The sequence below is a fragment of the Arvicola amphibius genome, chromosome 2 (genome assembly GCF_903992535.2).
Source record: "Arvicola amphibius chromosome 2, mArvAmp1.2, whole genome shotgun sequence".
NCBI lineage: Eukaryota > Metazoa > Chordata > Mammalia > Rodentia > Cricetidae > Arvicola > Arvicola amphibius.
The window spans coordinates 25,828,184-25,851,369 of NC_052048.2; the positions used below are offsets into that span (position 1 = coordinate 25,828,184).

At 46.0% G+C, this 23,186-nt stretch overlaps 1 protein-coding gene across 1 annotated transcript in view; it reads right to left on the bottom strand.

Annotated features, from left to right (window-relative positions):
• Aicda (activation induced cytidine deaminase) overlaps positions 1 to 23,117 on the bottom strand; it is a 24,939-nt gene extending 1,822 nt beyond the window's left edge. The window contains exons 1-7 of the mRNA XM_042054519.1: positions 23,024 to 23,117; positions 9,114 to 9,278; positions 8,765 to 8,907; positions 6,968 to 7,006; positions 5,868 to 5,926; positions 3,233 to 3,380; positions 616 to 912 (exon numbers count right to left, since the gene is read on the bottom strand). Coding sequence (XP_041910453.1) covers positions 616 to 912; positions 3,233 to 3,380; positions 5,868 to 5,926; positions 6,968 to 7,006; positions 8,765 to 8,907; positions 9,114 to 9,278; positions 23,024 to 23,117 — 945 coding nt within the window. The remainder of the gene's footprint in view (positions 1 to 615; positions 913 to 3,232; positions 3,381 to 5,867; positions 5,927 to 6,967; positions 7,007 to 8,764; positions 8,908 to 9,113; positions 9,279 to 23,023) is intronic.
• Positions 23,118 to 23,186: the final 69 nt, after the last annotated feature.

Below are 23,186 nucleotides of genomic sequence, written 5' to 3' on the forward strand. Positions count from 1 at the left end.
TTCATTCATGCAGCCCTTCCCAGGCTTTGAAAGTTCTCTCACGATTTTCTACAAATGTATTCCAGCAGTAGAAATAGTCTTAAAAGAAAAAAAAGGCAAGATGGAAGTGTGCATGTGTGTGGGGGGCTACTGTGTGTGCGTGAAGGTCAGAAGTCGGAAGGTTAGAAGGTCGGAGGACAGTTCTTGAGACTTGCTTTTCTTCTTCCATCATGTGGGGTTCCAGGGTTCAAACTTAAGTCATCAAGGCAAAGACCCCTCTGAGCCATCTATCTATCTGACCCTCATTATTATTATTATTATTATTATTATTATTATTATTATTTGTCTGGTAAGGGAGGAACGCAGGGCTTTGCAAGAGTTCTGTCACTGAGCACACCCTCAGGGCCCCAACTTCTGTCCCACAAATTCTGATCATTCTGAGACAGGTGCATACTCAGAATTCCAGTACTCAGAACGCAGGCGCCAGAAAGCTGCAAGTTGAAGGCTGGCCTGGGATAGTGAGACCTAGTCTCAAAAAACAAATACTTTTGACATCGAAGAGGAATTGAGAGCCGGTAGGGAGTCGCCCCTTCCCCGTCCCCCTCTGCCCCCAGTCTCCCCGCAGACTAGCCTTACTCTAAACTGCTGGGCATAACTCTCACCTTTGAAGGTCATGATCCCGATTTGGACACCTGCGCGGTGCAGTTTCCGCAGCCCCTCAGGCTCGGCCTTGCGGTCCTCGCAGAAGTAGAGGCGTGCGGTGAAAATCCTCAGGGTGAGGTTGGGGTTCCATCTCAGAAACTCAGCCACGTGCCGGGCACAGTCGTAGCAGGGGCTCCAGGAGGTGAACCAGGTGACGCGGTAACACCGGCCGGGGTCCAGGTCCCAGTCCGAGATGTAGCGTAGGAACAACAATTCCACGTGGCAGCCAGACTGGGGAGAGAGCAGCGAGTGCTAGTGGCATGCCCTCCCACCCAGGGCCAGGGGCTGGGGGAAGGGGTGTTACAACTGGCTGGCCTGGAACTAACATATAGAGCAAGCTGGTCTCAAACTCATAGAGATCCACCTGCCTCAGCCTCCGGAGTGTTGCTCTGGAATCAAAGGCGTGCGCCACCACACGCACCATACTGTTAATTTTCTTGTTAAGAGAGCTCTTGTTGGAGTCAAATCTCTCTTCTTCCAGTCACAACGATGAATTGAGTTGCGACTGGAAGAAGAATCCTCATACACCTTGCAGGGATTAAATTTGTGTTTCGGAAGTGCCTGTTTGGATGTAACGTGTGAAACAGCACCGTGACCACTAGGTGGCGCCAGGACTATTTGCAAGGGGAATCAGGGCACTATCTGGAGAAATAGCTTTTTTTGGGTGTGTGTGTGTGTGTGTGAGAGAGAGAAAGAGAGAGAGAGAGAGAGAGAGAGAGAGAGAGAGAGATCTATAGAGACTAGTCTCCTCTCCTCTCTAGAGCGAGAGATCAGAGCTCAGATCGATAGATGATAGAGAGCGCTACTTAAAATTGTGTGTGTGTGTGTGTGTGTGTGTGTGTATTGTGCGCTTGCCATGACTAATCGTTGCAAGAGTAGTAGGTCCACTTCCTATTGTGGAAAATAGTCTAAGACTCTGAAGATAGCTTTTAGTTTACTTAACTCTGTTGTTCTATTTCCATAGTAGTAAATCGGGCTGGTGTTGTGAGCACTGCATGAGAAATAAGACCAAGTACCGCTTGATAGAGCCATCTAGAAATACAGTGTGTCGTGGCTCCAAGTAGGATTGTGTGCTAAAATGCTGCTAAGTTACCCTGTGAAAAGGTATGCAAAAGAAACTGCGTAATAAATCGCCAACCCCACGGGCCCTTCCCTGGGAGTCCTGGAGATGCCCACTGGCATGTGGAAGCCAATCTGCAATTCAGTGAACTCTGGTGGAAATGCACTTCTCTCAGGGAGCTGAAGGACTGATCTCATTACCCAGAAGGCCGGGGCTTCTCTATGGCTCCCGAAAAAAGCTCGCCAGGTTAAATATGTTCGCTGGCCTCTGGTCTTTGCGAATAGGAGGGAACAAAATTATTCAGAAAAATAGAGTTGAATTGATATCATTTTTCCTATTTTTTTCTCCTTGACTTTCAAAATAATTTTAAAGACGATGTACTTTTTTTTCACTCAAGAAAGAGCTTGAGAAAGAACCCAGCGCTGAGGGGATAGAGCGCTGAGGGGACAGAGCGCTGAGGGGACAGAGGTTGCTAGGGGTGGAGCTCGGGGTGGGCACTTGTCTGGCAAGGTCAGGTCCTTCATTTCATCCCTAGCACTGTGAAAATTATTACTTTTTTAAAGACAGGGTTTCTCTGTGTAGCCCTGGCTGTCCTGGAACTCACTCTGTAGACCAGGTTGGCTGCCTGCCTCTGCTGGGATTAAAGGCGTGCGCCACCACCTGGCTGAAAATTAAAGTGTAAAAGAAAAGTTTCTTGCATCAAAATACTCTTATTTTTTGTTTTTATTTATTTACTTTGGGTTTTGCTATTTTTTGGACACAGGGTCTCACTATGAAGCCTAGGCTGGCTTGAATTTATGGCTCCTGCCTCAGCCTCCCAAGCGCTGAAGATACATGCAGGAACCACCAAGTTTGTCTTCTTACCTTAATGGTTTTTAAAGGCTATTTTTATTTAACGCGCATGGGCGCTTTGCCTGCATGTGCCTGGTACCCTTGGAAGCTAGGAGAGAATATTGGTTCCCCTAGAACAGGAATTATAGTTGGCTGTGTATTGCTGTGTGGGTGCTGGGAATCAAGCCCAGGCCTTTCCAAAACACACCAAGGGCTCTTAACCCCAAGCAGCCTCTCCAGCCGCCTTCTTTATTTTAATCTTAAAGCAGTTCAGAGGCTGGGGAAAGACAACAGAGGCTGGGGACAATTCTTGCCATTGAAGGAAGGTGTGCCATTAGGGTGCCCAGCATGACTGGGGAGGGCACTAACACCCTTCAGACCATGTCTAATGTGGGTGGATAGAACGTGAAAGGAATCCGAAGAAGCTGCTGGAGACAATCCAATAATCTGAAAAAGTGCAGTGTGGTGGCGTAAGCCCGTAATTACAGCATGCAGAGGCAGGAGGGTGGCCAGAGTTGGTCAGTTTGGGAGTATAGGCGCTTGCTTTCTCTCTCTCTCTCCCTCTCTCCTTCTCTTCTCCCTCCCCTTAGAGACAGTCTCAGTACCAGTGGCACCCACAACTTAACGTCACTGCTACAATGTAGCCATCGCCAATGGTACCTTGTTGCGAAGGTGGCCGAAATCCAGCGAGAAGGAGGTGGCGCTGTCTCTTCTCTTCACCACATAGCACAGGTACGTCTCATGCCGACCCTTAGCCCAGCGGACATTTTTGAAGTGGTAAAGAAACTTCCTTCTTTTCATCAAAAGGCTGTGAACGAGAGTAGAAATTCAGGGCATACTTCCCTGTCACCATGTCCTTCCTTCAGTTTTATTATTATCATTATTTATTGCTATTAATTATTATTGTTGGGGATTGAGTTGTGTGCACACTAGCTAAGTGCTTCACCACTGAGTTGCATCACTGAACCTATTAATATTAAAATCATTATTTTAAAGCTTTTATGACTATTTGGGTTAAACCAGGAAGATAGTCTTGATTCCTTTCCTGGATACCTGAGACACCCTCAGCTTTCCTGGATACCTGAGACCTTCAGTTTAAAATCCACCCATTTTTTATTTCCGCTTCAGATTGAGACCCAATGGGACAGTCCTCCACCTATTTGGGTCCCCATGACAGTCGCCTTCCATAGCTGTCTTCTAGCTGACGATGATGTAAAATGATATTTTCTTCGGTCTTATCGCTGTATTTCCAGTTTTTTCTCCTGTCTCTACCTCCATCTTCTGCATGGATCTCAAACTCCACATGGTCAAGCAGTGGCCCTTACTCACCCAGGGCCTGCCCCTCCCCCCATCACAGTAGTCAAACCAGGTGGTCACTCCCCCCTCGATTGCTTCTTCTTCCTAGTTTCCATATTTAATTGATTTGGGTAAATTTGCAATTTCTGCTGGGTGGTGGTAGTGCATGACTAACTAATTCCAGCACTCGGGAGGCAGAGGCAAGTGGGGAATCTCTCAGTTCAAGGCCAATTTGGACTACACTGGGAGTTCCAGGACAGCCAGGGTCACACAGAGAAAGGCTGTCTTGAAAACAAAAGACAAAACAAAAAGAAAATATACGTTCTATTGGGTCTCAGAAAAAAAAAATATATGACTCTTTGACATTCTGAGTACTTGGAACATGGGAGACACAGCCTTAAAGGGCATTTCTCTAACCTCTGCTCTCCTGGTCTCTGGGGTACCCCAAGAGCACCACAGAACCAGAGCCCCTGTCTCTGGGGTACCCCCCCAAACATCATAGAACCAGAACCCCTGTCTCTAGGGTACCCCAAGAACACAGAACCAGAATCTCCAGCACAACAAAACAAAACAGGACCTAGAGAGGTCGCTCTCAGTCAGGCACGCTGGCACACAAATCCAATTCCAGCACTTGAGTGGTGGAGGAAGAGCAGGAGCTCCAAGCCAGCCCAAGCTACCGAGGAAAGAGAAGTCATTCTCTTCCCTGAAGACCCTCATCCTATGGGAGTCCCGTCCTACATCCAGGTAAAGGAACACTGCAGACAGGTCTTGCTGGATGTCCCCCCTCCCTCTCTAAGCACAGGGTCATATGGGGTCATGCCGGCTTGCAATCCCATTTCTACATAGTACCCATTCTTCATTGAACAGAAGTATAATAGTTTCCTTTGTGTCTTTAAAAATTACATTTAATTATTATTGTTCTGTGTATAATGTGTGTGTACAGACACACACATGTAAGGAGAGGTCGGGGGGCAACTTGTGGAAGCTGGCTCTCTGCTTCCATCGTGTGAGTTCCAGGGATCAAAACGCAAGTCACCGGGTTTGGCCGCCAGCACCTTCACCTGCTAAACTATCTTGACAGCCCTCCCTTGGCTTCTGGATTTTGTTTGGTCAGCTTTGTTGGATTTGTTTGTTTGTTTGTTTTCTTTCTTTGTTTGTTTTGAGACAAGATCTGACTGAGCTTAGGCTGATAGGGAACTTGACCAGGAATGCCTCTGCTGTCTCCACTGCCAAGGGCTGGGGTGCCAGGTGTGTCCCACCCACTTGTTTTTATGCGGCATTGGGGACTTAACTCAGAGCTCGGTGCATGCTGGGAGTTCTCTACTAACAGAGTTAAGTCCCCATCCCCTTAAGGGCTCTCTCTCTCTTTAAAAATAAAACCTTTGTGGGGGCTAGAGAGGGGACTCAGCAATTAAGAGCATGTATTGTTCTTCCACAAGACCGGAGTTCTAGACCAAGCAACCACATCTGGTGGCTCACAGGTGTCACTCCAGCTCTGGGGGCAGCCAACAGCTCTGGCTCCTGAGGGCACTTGCCCTAACACACACATACACACACACACACACACACACACACACACACACACACACACGTACGGGGGGGGGGGAGAAAGAGAGAGACTTAAAAATAATTTAAAAAACCTTTGCATTGCCGGGTGGTGGTGGCGCATGCCTTTAATCCCAGCACTCGGGAGGCAGAGGCAGGCGGATCTCTGAGTTCGAGGCCAGCCTGGTCTACAAGAGCTAGTTCCAGGACAGGCTCTAGAAACTACAGGGGAACCCTGTCTCGAAAAACCAAAAAACAAAAACAAAAAAAAAACCTTTGCATTGTATGCAGACATATATTGGGGGGGGGCAATCCGTGCCACAGTGCGGGTGTGGAGATCAGAGTACAACCCTGGGTGTTGTCTGAGGCAGAATCGCTAGTTCTTTGCTAGGCACCCCGGGCTAACTGGCTCACCAGCTTCCTCCGGTTCTCCTCTCTCTACCTCCCATCTTACCTTAGAAGCACTGGGATTACAGACGTCTGCTTTTGGGGGGCTAAACGCGGGGCGTCATGCTTTCATGACGAGCGTTGCTCCCGTAAAGCCGTTTTCCCAGGCCTCAAGTTTCTTTAAAGAAAGTCGAGTCCCTGTTAACAGCGCTGTAGACAGGAGATAGCGAGATAGCGTGGCTGGTAAAAACTAGCGCCCCTCCCTTGTAGAGACAGCACTGCCACACAGTGGTGCTGCCGGGAAGTGAAGTGCAGAAAATAGGTTTTCAAAAAAATTTTTTTTAAAGGGCTAGTTGGGAATTTGAATATGGTTTTGATGCAAGAGAATTGAAACCTTTTTCACTTTTGGGGGGTTGTTGTTGAGATGTAATTTACATAGTAAGGTCCACTCGCTTAAGATCTACAGCCCAGTGGATGCTGACAGGTTCATACCCCAGACTGCCAGCGCAATCAGAGTAGCCGGCGTCTCTAGGCTTCTTCGTATCTTTATCTCTAATTGTTGCTATTTTCTAACTTTCTATAATTTCAGATAAAACATATAAATCACATTCTCTCCTCCTTCCTGTGTGACTTCTCTCATTGAACATAGTAAATCTGATATTCATCCAAGAATTACTAGTTGCTTCCTTCTTCTTACCGAGTGATATTCTACTGTGTGGGCACAGCGTGCTTTGTTTATTCGTTCCCGTGCTGATTGACCTCTGGGTATGGTCCACTTTGGCGCTGTGTGGGTGGAACTACTATCAATACTTATGGACCATCACTGAGTGCTCACGTTTCAATGAGGCGATGCAAGTCCCTCTCCCGACTTTTGGGAAAAAACTTTTGGAGATATGGTCTTGCTGCACAACCCACGCTGACCTGGACATCTTGATGTAGCTGCAGCTGGCCTCAAACTAATGACCCTCTTGCCTTAGCCTCTAGCAATACTAGCCTAATTTGAAATAATGTACCATGTTAGTCATCATAGTATCTCCACGTCTACTGTTTATCACTAGCATATAAAACTACTTAGAAGCTGGGCATGGTGGTCTACACCTTTAATCCCAGAATTTGGGGAGGCAAAAACAGGTAAATCTTTGTGAACTGGAGGCTAGCCTGGTTTACCTGGAGAACTCTAAGCCAGCCAGGTTTTGTAGTGAGACCCTGTCTCAAAACAACAACAACAACAACAACAAGCACATAGCACAGCTAAGCTCAGCATATAACAAGGAGAAATACACAGACCTTGTGAATTCAGCCAGTTTTACACAGAGTGAGCATGGTCTCTTAGCAATAAATCCCCTTTATATTTAACTAAACTTTCTGTACTGTCTAGATGGGAAAAGTGTGAAACCCTTCTCAGTGACCTGAGCCTGGAGCCTTGTACACACTAGTGAGTGCTGGACCCCAGAGCCACACCCACAGCCCTGGAAAACTCATTTCTTCCCCATCCTGTGGGAAGCCTGTGTATGTATATGTTTCTGTGTGTGCGCGCGCGTGTGCGCGCACATTTATGTGTGTTTGTTGCTGACATGAAGAAGGAGAGGTATCCTGGGAGTTTAGAAAAGGATGATGTGCCACAAGCAAAACAGTTATGTCCGAACCACAGGACTATGTACTAGGATGAACCACAGGACGGTATACTAGGCTGAACCACAGGACGGTATACTAGGCTGAACCACAGAATGATGTACTAGGATGAACCACAGGAAGATATACTAGGCCGTTTCTGCTTTATGATTCCAGCCACGGTGAGCAGAATCGCACAATCCTGACCTGCTGATTGGATGCCTTGATCCATCATTTCCCTCAGCTCTAGCTAGGAGCCTGTTTCTAGCTCCCTCTTCTCAGTCCCAGGTAGGGAGGGCATTGTCAGGCCCGCAGACTGACAGCTGTTGAGACAGCTGTGCTCCTTGAGGCAGAACACGAGCTGCTTCCCCAGCAATGCAAACCAAAGACAAAGGGTCAAAAATAATCCCAGCAGAGTCACAGGGCCGCCTTGGCTCCGTTCAGTGCCATTTCTCTGCTTTCTGGTTTGGTTTCTCTGACTTTCGGTCTTGCCTTTGTCTTTGCGTTTTGTTATGTGCATATATTTCTCTCAGCCCCTTCCCCGTCAGGGTCTAGACTTCAGATCCATTTTCTATAAACTCATGAAGTAACACTGTCTGCCCTCTGGAAATTTTTTTTGAGGGCTGGGGAGAGAGTTCAGTGACAGAGCATTTGTCTAGCTGTGCAAGGTACTCATTGTGGGACAAAAGGGAGTGGAAGGAGTAGGAGGGAGGGGAGGGAAGAAAAGACATAAAAAATAAAAAAGGAAGGAAAGAAAGGAAAAAAACTGGAATCCGACGAGCACGCACACGATCATTAAATATATTATCTCTATATTCCAAATGTTATAGCCAAAATGGACTTGAGCTCAGAGTATGGGCTAGGCACGACTGTCACACACTGGAAGTAAGTGGAGGAAAACGAGAGAAACTACTGACAATGGCTTGTCGTGACCTGCATATATCAGCCCTGCAAAGCTTTCAAGAAGTTAAGACATCTCTGCACAGATTAATTAAGCAGTAAAAATGCCACTAAACACCTAACAGTTGAGGCCATAACACTAAACTGCCTGTTTTAATGACATTCTCTCCTTACAAGAGACACCATCGTAGTGAGCTGCAAGCAATCATCTCAGATGCTTGGCATTTTTAAGACGCACAAATTTCTTTACTATAGCTAAATAATTCCAGTGAAGACGCCCCACGTGAGTCTTAGGATGTTAATCATTTGCCAAAGAATCATGAAAATCACTGCTCCTGTTTTTAGTAAGGTGCTGAGACAACCCTTCGTGCTGGGTCCCTAAGGGTTCCTTGTGATTGCTATTGAGCCAGCTCCAGCGCTGTCCAAATCTCAGAGTGAGCCAGGACTCCCTACCTCCTGTGCAGCACGGAGAAGAGAGAACTGGAGAGAGGCGAGGAGGGCTAGGTCCAGAGTGCAGAAGACCTGAGCTTGATGAGAGAGATCCAACAGAAGAAAGTGCACAGCGACAGGCAGAGCCTGCCACCCAGACAGCCAGACTGCAGACACACACACACACACACACACACACACACACACGCTCGCATATGAGACGACTGCCTTGTTACCTGTCCATTTCAGTCTCCAGCGTGACTGTCTTGACTCCCTCAAAGTCTCAGGCCAAAGGAAGCTTGCTTCAAGCAAGGCTGCTTCAGTGATGCTGTGTGACAGAGCACTGGCCCCTGGCATTCAAATCTGAGCTCACCCTTGTGGGCTCCTCCTCCAACAGCATCACTACCACCAGGTATCCAACACCTGCCTCCTGGTTGGGTCCAGTAAAGATGGGCGGGGCTGTGGTAGGCAGAGCCACATGGTTTAAATGATTCAGGGCAGTTCTGCTCAGTGTTCAGCTTCCCTTGAGGCTTTTCCTCTAAAAAAAAAAAAAAAAACAAAAAAAAACAGCTCAGTAACAAAGATCAAGAGACAATAACAGTGGACACTTCACAAATTGTCAAAATTGTCAGCATGTTAATAAGAAGTGTCTCTGTGTGTGTGTGCGCGCGTGCACATGTGCATCTGTGTGTGCGTGCATGTGCGATCCTGAGTATCAATCAAACATAAGGCCTTACATAAGCTTCCTAATTTTAAAACTCTGATAATAATAATAATGACAATAGTCGTATTTACTTAAAGTGGTATTAATTACAATTTCAGTGGCATCTTTTTAATCCCTCAGTTAGTGACATTCAACTTTGGGCCTCAGTAGAGATAGGTGCTGACAGCCTTACCTCCTGGCTGAGCAGGCAAACTCAGTCGCACAGCATCCAGGAAGTATAGTTTGGCCTCTCCACCCACTGATACTTTTCTTTTTAAAAATCACATCACAAGATAGCTAGAAAGACTAGCTGCTCACACCAAAGAGTGATTTTAAATGAACCATTTTCTCCTCATTATAAATATCTTGCTGGGGGCCATGCTTAGGAGCACGTCACCTATTGCAGAGGGCCCAGGTTCAGTTCCCAGCAGGTGGTTGAGAGCCACCATGTGGATGCTGAGAACTGGATCCCCGTTGTTTGGAAGAGCAGCACATGCTCTCTTTTTTTTTTTTCCTTTCCTTTCCTTTCCTTTCCTTTCCTTTCCTTTCCTTTCCTTTCCTCCCTCCCTCCCTCCCTCCCTCCCCCCCTCCCTCCCTCCCTCCCTCCCTCCCTCCCTTCCTTTCTTTCAAGACAGGGTCTCATTATGCAGCTCTGGCTGGTCTGGAACTTTCTATCTATACCAGGCCAGCCTTGAACTCACAGAGATTGGATCCCATTGAACACACAGAGCACATACCCCTGCCGCTACACCTCTGGCTGTTGCCTATAGAATCTCTCCCCAGGTAAACTTACAGTTGAGGCCTAATTTATTCCACCCCTTTACTCAGCTCTCTGGCAGCTGAGACTCTCCTGAATGCTGCATGTGCAGTGTTAATGAGCCCATCCTCCTCCTTCCTCCAACGCTAACTCATTTTTCTTGTTATCATTTATCACTTTAAGAGATTATTTCACTCTCCGAGGAATTAGTGAATTCCCGAGAAAAGCAAACCTCCAGGGTGCCAACGGTAGACATCATCACCTGCGACATTACAAGTTTGAGGGAACCCTGGGGACAGGCGGACATTTGAAATCCAGTCCCCCTAACCTGTCTCACCAGATGTGACTTGCTTGGGCCTTTGCCTTGCTTTCTTTCAGTTGTCCGGGGATGATACACTGAGAAAACTTGATGCACATCCTCTCAAAGGACCAGCTTAATTGTCATTTATGGTGCCATTTCTTTACATTTTAAAACATTAAATTTGTGTATTCTTGTCGAGTTTGGTGGTGGAGAGGTGTGTGGGGCCCAAGTGCCATGGTATGTGTATAAAAGTCAGAGGATAATTTGCAGGAGTCACAGACAGTTGTCAGCTGCCATGTAGGTGCTGGGAATTGAACCTGGGTCCTCTGGAAGAGCAGCCAGTGTTCTTAGCCCCTGAACCATCTCTCCAGCTCCCCACTCTAAAACTTTGTTGCAGTAAAAAAAAAAAAAAAGCTTATAAAAACAGTTAAACATCCACTAAACTATCTGTAATGAGCCTTTTTCTGTTCTACCAGCCAGCTCCCAAATAATGACATGAGACTTCTTGTTAATTATGAAGACAGGGCCTTAGCTTAGGTTTGTCCCACTGGCTCTTATAATTTAAATGAACCTATTTCTATTAATCTACATTCTGTCACATCCTGCCCATCCTGCTTCTTCTGTGTCCCCTGGTGTCTCTCTCACACCTCAACTATCTCCTCTTCTTTCTTTCTCTTCCAGGAAATCCCACCTATACCTCCTGCCTAGCTCTTGGCTTTTTATTACACCAATCACAGCAAATACACTTCACAAGTCTACAAATATCCCACAGTAATTCCCTCTTTTTGTCTAAATAAAAAGGAAAGGTTTTAACGCTAACATAGTAAAACTACGCACAATAAGAACAATTATCAGGTAAGATTAAATTCACAATGTCTAGTCCATTTGTATTTGGCAAATTTGGAGAAAATATTGTATTATCTATCCTATCTTAGTGAGTCCAAAGTTTTATACCTAAACCACTTTCTATCCTAACTTGTATTACCAACCCAAAACTATATTTTTAGACCTCTAAAACATTTTTCTTAAACAATTTAAGCTTTTATGTCTTTCAAGTTTATACACTTTCTATCTCTTTTGTGAGTTTCTTTGCTGAATTTATTAACAAAGAAACCTGTAACTATATGTGTCTTGTCTTCAACCCCATCAGATGACCAAGATGGACAAACATTATCCAAGTAAACAGGAAGTGCAGAGCAAGCATCTTCCAAAGCCATAGAAATGACAGAAGCATTTGGCTGTCTGGATAGTCACCCAAGGTTCCCCTGTAATGTTGGGACATCCATCTTTAACCTACAGGCCTATAATATCTGACAGACTTTTCTGTGAAGCAGGAATTTTGAAGGGCTGACCTACTCTGTCTTGGCAAAGTTTGGAAGTTGCCTTTCTTTGTGTAGTGCTTGTGTAATTTAAACAGCATATTGTCAGCAGTCAGGCAAGGGCAGTTTCTTGCCCAGTGGCTAACTTGCAATAAAAACAAGCTTCATAAGGAGGTTCTTTGATTCCCATCATACTTTTTGGATGGGTTTCAAAGAACCTCCATATGGAGTTTGCTTTCTTTGTGGTAAAAGCTAGCCACTGGGCAAATAACTGCCCTTGCCTCAACTGCTGCCTCCTGGAATGGCATATGTTTTACTCAGTGACCCATCCCTACCCCACCAACCCCTGGTAGATTCTATTCTATGTTGACATTTGAGATTCCATGTAGAAGTGAGATTATACATCATGTTTTTCTATATCTTTATTAGTTCATTCAGCCAATTGTTCTCCTGATCGTCCTGTCACAAATGACAGGATCTCATTTAGTAAATCATTTATTTAAATGATAATAATATTATCATTTAAAATTTTGCAGTGTTGGGAAATCAAACCCCAGGTTTTTGTGCATGTCAGAAAAGTATTCTATCAATGAGCTGTACCCCAAACCCAAGATCTCACTTGATGTGACTGGATGACAATATTGTGCTGATGCCTCACGGGTGTGCATTAATGATGTGCACTGCGCTCTACAGGCAGTGAATAATGTTATTAGATGCACTGAAACTTGATGTGATGTTTAGATGACAGTATAAAGCAATTAGATGGCATTTGAAGTCAATGTTAAGGACTCATGGCATTTCAAAGCTGAAGGTGCATTAGTTCACCTAGCCCCAAACTTTCAGCATGGTCTGTGTGTATCTGGAGGTTCACCTCAGTTGTAGCCCATGGGAACAGGCCAGTGAGTCCAGGAAAGTGTGCAGGGTCTTCCTATAGCTGGGCAGCAAGGAAGACATTACTTTTTTTAAAATTTTAACATATATGGTGATTAAGCCTTTTTTTCTGTTTTTTCTTTTTATTTAATCTTCTCTCACACAATACATCCTAACCACAGCCTCCCCTCTCTTCACTCTTTCCATCCCCCCACCTCCCTTATCCCCCTAGATTGTTTGGGGCTGGGAATGTGGTTCCATGGTAGAGCTTTTCTCTAACAGTTAGGAGGCCTTAGATTCAACACACACACACACACACATACATACACACACACACACACACACACACAGAGAGAGAGAGAGAGAGAGATTTGGGGCCTGGCAAAATGGATCAGCAGGTAGAAAATACTTGGTGTGCAAACATGGCAGTCTGAATTCAATCCCCCAAGTCCACAGAAAAACAAGGAATGTGGGGCATGCACCTATCACGGTAGCAGTCCATTCTTACACAGGGACAGTGGAGAAAAGAGACCTGCCGGAAGCTCTCAGGCTGTGCTGTCTGGAGCACCACATAGAGCAGAAACAGAATAGACTCTGACTCAGCAAGGTAGAAAGAGATGACTCCCAAGAGTTGTCTTCTGGCCTTCACAGATGTGTGTATCTGTTCTGTTCTGTTCTGGTCTGTCTGTCTGTCTGTCTACCTGCCTGCCTGCCTGTCTCTCTCAGACACACACACTCACACATGCATGCACACACTAAAATAGAATAAGAATATTTTTAAGAGAGCAATGTACAACACTTTAGTCCCAGCACTTTATTCTTCCTTCCATGCAGAGCAGGCCCACACTTGGAGCATGCAGAGCAGGCCCACACTTGGAGCATGCAGAGCAGGTCTACACTTGGAGCATGCAGAGCAGGCCCACACTTGGAGCATGCAGAGCAGGTCTACACTTGGAGCATGCAGGGTAGGTCTGCACTTGGAGCATGTAGAGTAGACCCATACTTGGAGCATGCAGAGCAGGCCCACATTTGGAGCATGCAGAGCAGGGCAACACTTGGGGTATGCAGAGTAAATCCACACTTGGAGTCTAGGAATACGGTCTCTAACAGTGTTCTGCAGATTTTAAACATAGAGCATGGATTCCAGGGAAATTTCAGCATGACTCCTCAGGGTGTTAACCCTCTTTGTTGCTGTTGTCTTCATTTGAGACAGGGTCTGTGTAGCCCAAGCTGGTCTTAAGTTCACTATGTAGATGAGGTTGACCTTGGGATTAAAAGACTGCACCGCTATGCCAGCTCTTACTTTCCTCTTACAGAACAGCCAGCCTGTGAAGGGCAAGTGTGTAGTGAAGGAATCTTCATAGAAAGCAGGAATCCTAACTGGGCCACACTGCAGGCAGCAGTAATCTTCCTATTTGGGAGATTGAGGCAGGAGGATGGAGAGTTTGATGCCAACCTGAGACATCCTGTTGGTCAGGGGAAGGCAGGGACTGGGGCAGAATATCACTTAGTGTTCTCTTGTCCTCTGGTTAAAAACCACAGCAGGTCTCCCACCATCCAGTGAGGTCAGTTCAGAAGAATAAAGGATGGTTGCAGTAGAAGTCTTCATTGATGGTGTCCTGTACAGTGCTGCAGGTAGACCGCAATGAATGGATAAGTTGATTATTGCTATTCATTATTCTTTTTTTTTCTTTTTTTTGTTTTTTCGAGACAAGGTTTCTCTGCAGCTTTTTTAGAGCCTGTCCTGGAACTAGCTCTTGTAGACCAGGCTGGCCTCGAACTCACAGAGATCCGCCTGCCTCTGCCTCCCGAGTGCTGGGATTAAAGGCGTGCGCCACCACCGCCCGGCTCTCATTATTCTTAATAGTATTATTATTTTATGTGAATGAGTGCGTATGTCTGTGTACTATATTTGTGATTGGTGTCTTCCGAGGTTAGAAGAAAGCATCGGACCCCTGCTGTTGGAGTTACAGATGGTTGTGAGTCGTGAATTCTGGGAATTGAACCTGGGTCTTCTGGAACAGCAGTCAGTACTCTTAACTGCTGAGCCATCTCTTCAGCCGCCATTTCTTTATTTTTTAAAGATTTATTTTTTAAAAAATTTGTGCCTGTCTGTGGATATATGCATATGAATACAGGTGCCCTGGGGGCCAGAAAAGGGGGTCAGATCTCTTGGAGTTAGCATTAATGAGCCTCCCGGTGTGGAACCAAATTTGAGTCCCCTGAAAGAGAGTACATGTTCTTAATCTCTATAGGCCCAAGAGTTTAATAAAAACAAGGGACAGGCCAGAGAATTCTTGGAGCAGCGGTTCTCAACCTTCCTAACGCTGTGATTTTTTTTTTTTTTACTATTTATTTTTGGTTTTTTTTTTTATATTTAAAAATTTCCATCTCCTCCCCTTCTCCTCCCCCTTCCCTCCACTTCCCTTAACGCTGTGATCTTTGACTACAGTTCCTCACGTTGCAGTGACCCCCAACCGTAAAGTTATTTCATTGCTACTTCTTAACTGTAATTTTGCTACTGTTACGAATCATGGTGTAATTATCTGATATGCAGTCCTAAAGGGGTCACCACCCATGATTGAGAACCAGTGTGCAAGAGGATGATGTAGAGAATTGAGACCAGCGAAGTGTTTGAAGACAGGGCCTTGGGCCCTTAGGACACGTGCAGTGACTACACGTTCACACAGTGGCCATGTGTGAACCTGCACGCGTGCTTTCTACCTGCACGCGTGCTTTCTTCAGCACGGAGAGTCTGCCTCGCAAAGTTTCCCATCCCTTGCAGCAAGAGCTGAGGCAGGCTTGCGAGGCTCTACGTCCATGTTTTAGAGCAATTTACCTGGTTTGAGGGGTGGCAACAACAAGGCGGTGGTGACAGAAAACAGAAAAACAAGATGAGCTTTCATCTTTTCCTCTTTCTTTCTGAGACAGACTCCTGGTGACTAGGCTGGTAGGGTTCAAAGGGACTGCTGGTCTCAGCTTCCAAAGCACCTGAGGACTAGAGTTGTCAAGAGCTAAATAACTTGTGTCTGACTGTTAAAATCTTTTAGTTGATAAGTGTGTTTGTCCAGCATAAAACCATGCTTTGGGCCGGTGGGATGACTTAGCCAGTAAACCATGGGGCTTGCCGTGCAAACCTGTCCACCTGAGGTCAATGGTGCCCAGGGTAGAGGGGGAAAACTGACTTTGGCAAGCTGTCTTCTGACCTGCACACGTGTGCTATAGCACACACACACCCCCACACTCTCTCATTCATTCACCATACAGGTGCAATGGGAATCAATAAGAAACAGTTATTTCTAAGAAAGCAGGATCTCCAGTTCACCTTCTTCTAAGGGAAAGAAGGCAATCTTGCTTAATTACAAAAGCATTTTCCAGTCCTGGACACTTGAAACTGAGACAGCTGCAAAACACTTTGAAAGGGTTTCATTCAACTTTTATTTCCTTCCTTAACTTTCCTCTCCCCTCATTAACTTCTATTGAAAAACCGCAGTCCAACCTGGTCACCTTGTTTTTAACGAAAGCATCATGTCTTAGAAATTGAGCATCTTGCGGCTAGGCTAGCTTTTGAACACCTGGAGTTGAGCCATCCCTATGAGAAGCCCAGGTGAGGTTTCGTTATGGCGAACACGGCCGAGGGGGTGGGGGTGCTGGCAACCCCTGGGAAGTTTCTAGGCCCTGCATCCCTGTGTCTCAGAGCCAGCACACCAAGGCATGATTCCCCAGGCCGCTATTTTTGGACACCAGCTATATTGCTCAATATGATACTTGGTTGTTTTTAAAAGGGATCCAAAAAGGGCTTTGTGTGGGTGAAAGTGTGGTTTTTGGATTGCTTCAACTTCTCCATTCCCCGATTTTTGTTTTTCTCATTTTGCTGCATCCCTCTGGGGTATGAAAAGTTGAGGGACAGCCCTCTAAACATGTATCAGAATTACTCAGCTTCTACTTTTGGGCTGCCCAGGACATTTCAAAGATGAGAGAGAACTGTAAACAGGTATTTATCAAACGCTTAGGTGTGCAGAGAGGTAGAGGCAGGAAGATGGAGTTCAAGGTCATCTTCTGCCACGTGCTGAGGTCCAGACCAGCCAGGCTGTTTAAAAGAAAAATGAATTTTCAAGTGGAATGGCAAGAAACTAAAAGGCTTCAAGTTGAATGTGGTGGCTAATTTCTATAATCCCAGCAGCCTATAGGCTGAGGTGAGAGGATTGTCAAGAGTTTGAAGCCACTCTGCAAGCCAGCCTATTTCGTAGTGTTCAGACCCTCCCTGATTCAAAGCACTGAAAAATTTTAAATTAAAATAAATATAATGAGCTTCAGCAGAGCAAAGGGAATAATTAGCATGGAAAAGAGATAGACTGTGGAACAGAAGAAAACCTTTGTCAGCTGGACATCCAACAAGGCACTAATATCTAGGGCACACCCAAATGCTGGGCAGTGGTGGCGCACGCCTTTAATCCCAGCACTTGGGAGGCAGGTGGATCTCCAAGTTTGAAACCAGCCTGGTCTAAAGAGTGAGTTGCAGGACAGTCAGGGCTACACAGAAACCTTGTCTCAAAAACAAAATAACAACAACAGCAACAACAACAACAACAACAAATAAATAAATAAATAAATAAATACCTCCCCCCCCCCCCAAGCTAATCAATAAATGAGCAAGCTGTAAACAGAGAGTTCTAAAGAAGCAACCAGGCAGCAAGATGGCTCAGAGGGCGGCTATGCTTGCAGCAGAGCCTGATGACCTGCGCTCCAAACAAGATCCACATGGCAGGCCGAGTGGACCAGCTCCTGCAATTGTCGATTGACCTCCACAGCGTGCAGGGTCGTGCGCACATGCACACACACAGGCACACAGACAGACAGACAGACAGACAGACAGACAGACAGGCAGGCAGGCACACAGACAGACAGACACACAGGCACACAGACAGACAGACAGACACACACACACACACAGGCACAGAGACAGACAAACAGACACATGCCTGCGCACACACAGGCACACAGATAGACAGACACACATACAGGTACACAGACAGACAGACACATACACACCTGCACACACACACACACACACACACACACACACTAAAAAATGCAATACATTTTAAAGAAGAACAAACGGTCAATTAAATCTGAGAAAACATTCATTGTCTCGCAGTCCAGGGCTGGAGAGGAGGGTCAGTGGTTAGGAGCACCAGTAGCTAGCTCCTCCAGAGGGTCAGGTTTGAGTCCCAGCACCCACGCAGTGACTTGTAGCCATCTGCAGTTCCAGAACTGAAGTGTGTCGTGTTGTATGAGATGAGACAGCTCAGAAAGATAAATGTTTTCTCTCGTGTGCAGAATCTACCTTTCAAAAGGGAAAAACATATGAAACATGAAAGCAAGCCAGACATGTCAGCCATACCTTTAATTCCAGCACACGGGAATTTTTTTAAAAAAAGAAATTGGTGCTGAACAGCTGGCTCAGTGGTTAAGGACACTTCCTGTTTTTCCCAGAACTACTGAGGTCAGGTGGGTCACAACGCCTCTAACTCCATATCCAGGGGATCCCTCTCTCTCTTCTGGCCTCCACAGCAATAGTATATATACATCTGGCATACACACACACACACACACACACACACACACACACGTTTTAAAAGAGAAATCTTTTTAAAAAGAGAGAAATAGTATAGAGTAATCGAAAAAGGTTTTGTAATCAAATACATCCAGATTTGAGTGCTGTCTCCTCCACTCATGTTCTCTTTTTCTATTTTGGGGATAGGGTCTTGTTATGTCCGTGCCTAGTGTGCACCACAAGGAAGGAGAGAGACCACCAATCAGGAGTCAAAGGTAGGGACTTTCCTCGTGTGTTCCATCATTGTCAGTCAGCATAGAATGCAAGCCTTTCAGTCCAACCAATCAGACTCGTTTGTTCTTTCTGTTGTTAGGAACAGCTATAATGTTTTAAAGAACCAAGGGGCCTAACAGACTACTTTTATGGTTTAAAGAGGAGGTTGGTCAGGCATGGGAAAGTTCTCAGCTCTCCTAAGGTTTGGGGACCTGAACTTTGTTTCAACCTACAAGTAAAGTAGTCAAAACAGCAGTGTTAATGGCCAAGTGCTTTTGCCTGCTCCCTTCAGTCTCGCTATGGTATTGTTTTTTTTGGGGGATTTTGTTTTTTGAGACAGGGTTTCTCTGTGCAGCCCTGGCTGTCCTGGAACTCAATCTGTAGACCAGGCTAGCTTCCAACCCACAGAGATCCACCTACCTCTGTCTCCCATTTCCTGGGATTAAAGTCATTAGCCACCACTGCCCAGCTGGTCTCACTGTGCCACCCTGGCTGTTCTAAGTAGACCAGGCTGGCCTTGGGCTCAGAGAGAGAGGTCCATCTGCCTCTCAAGTGTTGGAAATAGAAGCACGGGCTACCATACTGGGCTCTTATAAATTTTTTTTTTTGAAAGTCACCTAATGGTATCTTTTCCCATGCATGAGATGAGAGACACAATAGCGCACCCACTCTAAGCCAGGTTGTGTGTCAAATACATTGCATCATCTCAAAACCAAGAGGCAAGTGAAGAGTTTTTGCATCCCAGTAAACCTCTCTGCCCACACAATCATCCAAACCAAACCAAACTAAACCAAATTAGAAAAAGCCCAGGTTTAATGGATGCCAGTGCCCCCCAGGTGGCCTTCCAGGCCCTAAGAGAGGAGATGGGGAAGGAAGACTGGGAAACCATGTGTTTGTTCTCTGGGGGCAGTTTAAATCCCTGTGGGAGTGGTCTTGAGCATCTCTGGCGAGGGGGTCACCATTTGGGGGGCTTTCTCAGAGGTGGAGTCTGGACTGAGGCAACTCCCAGGGGAGGGGTTTGGGGTGGGACTTGCCACACAAACATTCCAGACTTTTTGGATATATGGATGCTGGGGGCTGAGGTGAAACCTTCAACCCAAACATTCCAGACTCTTTGAGTATAGGGGTACCAGGAGCTGGGGTGAAGCCTTAACCCAAACAATAAGAAGTAGCAGTATTCCAGATTTTAGACTGGGATGTGGCTCAGTGGCAGAGCACTTGCCTGGCAAATACAAGGTCATAGGTTTTATTCTAGCACTGGGGATAAAAAAGAGTAGGGACCCCAACAATTTTCAGTCATGAAAATGGAGTCTCAGAGTCGGGCAGTGGTGGCACATGACTTTAATCCCAGCACTTGGGAGGCAGAGGCAGGTGAATCTCTGAGTTTGAGGCCAGTCTGGTCTACAGAGCAAGCTCCAGGACTGTTGGACTATTACACAGAGAAACTGCCTCAAAAAACTAAACAAAAAGAAAAAAGAAAAAGAAAAAAGTCTCAGAAAGTTTAAATAATTATTTTTAGAATTCTTTATTTTAGAAAAATTCTTACTATGTAACCCAGGCTAGCCTGGAATTCCCAGTACAGCCCAGGCTAGCCTTAAAGGAATGATAATTCTGCCCCAGTCTCTCAAGTGCTAGAATTATAGGCATGAGCCACCATACCTGGATACGACATTTTAAATATTATCTTTAAAAAATTATTGCACACCTTTAATACCAGCACTCTGGAGGCAAAGGCAGGCATATCTCTGGGTTCAAGGCTAGCCTAGTCTACAGAGTAAGGTCCAGGACAACCGAAGCTACACAGAAACCCTGTCTTGAAAAAAAAATATTGCCCAGCCTGTGTGGAGGCCCCAAAATGTGAGCCTATTGCCACCTTGTCAGTTTGGAGGTTGCTCAAAATGGTTGACAAGAACAGCTACATGTCCTGACTCAGGATGTGGTTACCTGGTTCTTTTGACATTAAGATGGCTCATACAAGTGGATCCATTCCATCCTGACAGATGGTCAGCGTATGCAAACGAACTTCTGCTCCTTCTTTTGTAATATGACGTTGTCTGGGGAGTGGCTGTCTTCAGGATACTTGGTCTAGAGTGGCTTCACTGCCTAAACAACAGAATGCTACTGACTTGATGTCTCAAAGTGTTAAAGGAATTAACTGTTCCAGTTGTCCTTTGTATCATGTTAAAGAAGTCTTTGGTTGCCTTCTTCCCTCTTTTGTACTGGGGTACAAAAGCACGTGGAAAATTAAGCACAGACAATTTCACTATTCACTGGCCCGCCTTCCTGGTACTGTTCTACGGTTTCTGTTTTATTATTTTTCACACGTCTTAGTATTCTTTACTTATATTTCTAAATCCTCATGCCCCTACCCTGATAAGAAGTGTTTTTGTAGAGGCTGATCCCCAACAGGCCTGGTGGTACACACTTTAAATCCTAGCACTTGGGAGGCAGAAGCAGGTGAATCTGAGTTTGGGGCCAGCCTGGTCTACAGAGTGAGTTCCAGGACAGCCAGGGCTACACAGAGAAACCCTATCTTGAAAAGAAATATTATTTCTTTATTTACTCTGTGCCCATACACACATGCTTACGAGTCACAGTGCATGTGTGGAGGTCAGAGGACAACTTGGGGAGCTGGTTCTCTCCTTCCACCGTGTGGGCACGGGGATCAAACTCCAGTTATCAGGCTTAGTGGAAAGAAAGTCCTTAGCTTTCTGCTTAGCCATCTTGCCAGCCCTAAATATTGACATTTAACTGTTTGGTGTTCTGTTGCTGTTGTTTTGGAGTGTGGGCGTGTGGGAATCCTTTGAAACTGGAGTTACAGGCTTGTGGTCTGCCTAATTAGGATCCTGTGAACCGACTGAACACCCAGATGTTCTGGAAGATTAGCAAAAGCTCTTAACAGTTGAATCATCTTTCCAGACCCTAAAACTAACTCTTTCCCTCTTTCCCTCCCTCCCTCCCTCCCTTCCTTCTTTCCTTCCTTCCATTCTTTCTTTTTTGAAACAAGAATCTTACTATGTAGCCCTGGCTGTCCTGGAACTCACTCTGTAGACCAGGCTAGCCTCAAATTCGCAGAGATATGTCTGCCCCTGCCTCCTGAGTGCTGAGACAAAAGGAGTATACCATATTTAACTTACTTACTTTATTTTTAATTGTGTGTCTGCATGAGGTATGTGGGTGCAATGCCCACAGAGACCAGAGGGGGCGTCAGAGCTCCGGGGTCTGGACTTCCAGGTGGTTGTGAGCTGCCTGATGTGGGCGATAGGAAGCAATAGGTTCCTCTCTAGGAGCAGTTCTCACTCTTAACCACGGGGGCCTCTCTCCAGCCCCCTAACTGTTGAGAAGCTGATGCGTGAGGGAACTGTATTAGCAGGGGAGTCTCAGATTTGAGGTCACCTAGGGATTATACAGCAAGACCCAGTTTTGTTTTGCTTTGGTCGGGGAAGGGATTTTAAGACAGGATTTCTCTGTGTAGCCCTGGTAGTCAGGTTGTCACTGTATAGACCAGGCTGGCCTTGAACTCAGAGCTCTGCCTGCCTCTGCCTCCCGAGGGCTGGGATTAAAGGCGTGTGCCATCACTGCCCAGCTGATTGAGTGAGTCTTTACTGTGTCCCAAGTGCTACCTTTTTGACAAGGAACTATTTCTATAATAACCAGGTTGGGATGAAAGTCTGGTAATTATTGACCGGTAAGACTCCAAAGTCTCTCCCTGCTCTAGAAGTCCCTCATTATCTGGTTACGTATTTATTTAAGAAACCTTTGCAGTTACTTTGCAGTTTTCTTTCTATATGCCCTCGTACTGTTGGTGTGTGAGTATTCACACAAATGCAGGCTCCTTCCCCTGGAGACCAGGGCTTCAGATTCTTTGGAGCTAGGGTTACATGTGTTTGAAAGGAGGTGAACATGGGTGCTGGGAACCCACCCCAGGTCATCTGGGAGAGCTGTCTGTGCTCTTGATAGCCTAGCCATCCCCCCAGCCCCGGGGAGCGGTTAAACAGGCTGAGACGCCAGGGAACTTGACAGATGCCCCAGATACTCTGAGTTCCCACAGATCTTTGTTTTCTGTGTGAGCAAGCACCATCCAAAGACCCAGCTGGACAAGCTCTCTCTGTGCAGTGGTGGAGTGTAAGGGATAGCGGAATGACCGACTGACATAATTTTGACAAAAATAGCCCAGTGGGGATATGGGTGCTTCTTAAAGCATCGCATGGTAGAAACAAGAGGGTTACAATCATCACTCTAGGGATGCTGCTGCTTAAATTGTCCCTAACTGTTGTTGAAACCAGGCCACCATCTGCTCGGGGAAGCTACTACACTGAAAATTCTTTTCCTATGGTTCCCTTTCCTAGATTCTGCGATGACCCTCACCGTTCTTTTACGATCATCCACTCAATCACTGCTCATTAAATCACTACTGTGACATTTATTAATGTTCAGTTTTTTTGGAGGGATTTGAGAAACAGCTGGTCAATAGCAGCAGCTTTGGATTCTCTTTGCACAAACCTGATCCTGGTTTCTCCTCCCTCTGAGCCCCCATGAACCCCCATGAGCTCCCATGAGACCCCATGAGCTCCCATGAGCCCCCATGAGCCCTCATGAGCCCCTATGAACCCCCCATGAGTTTCTCATGAACCCCCCATGAACCCTCATGAGCCCCCAATGAACC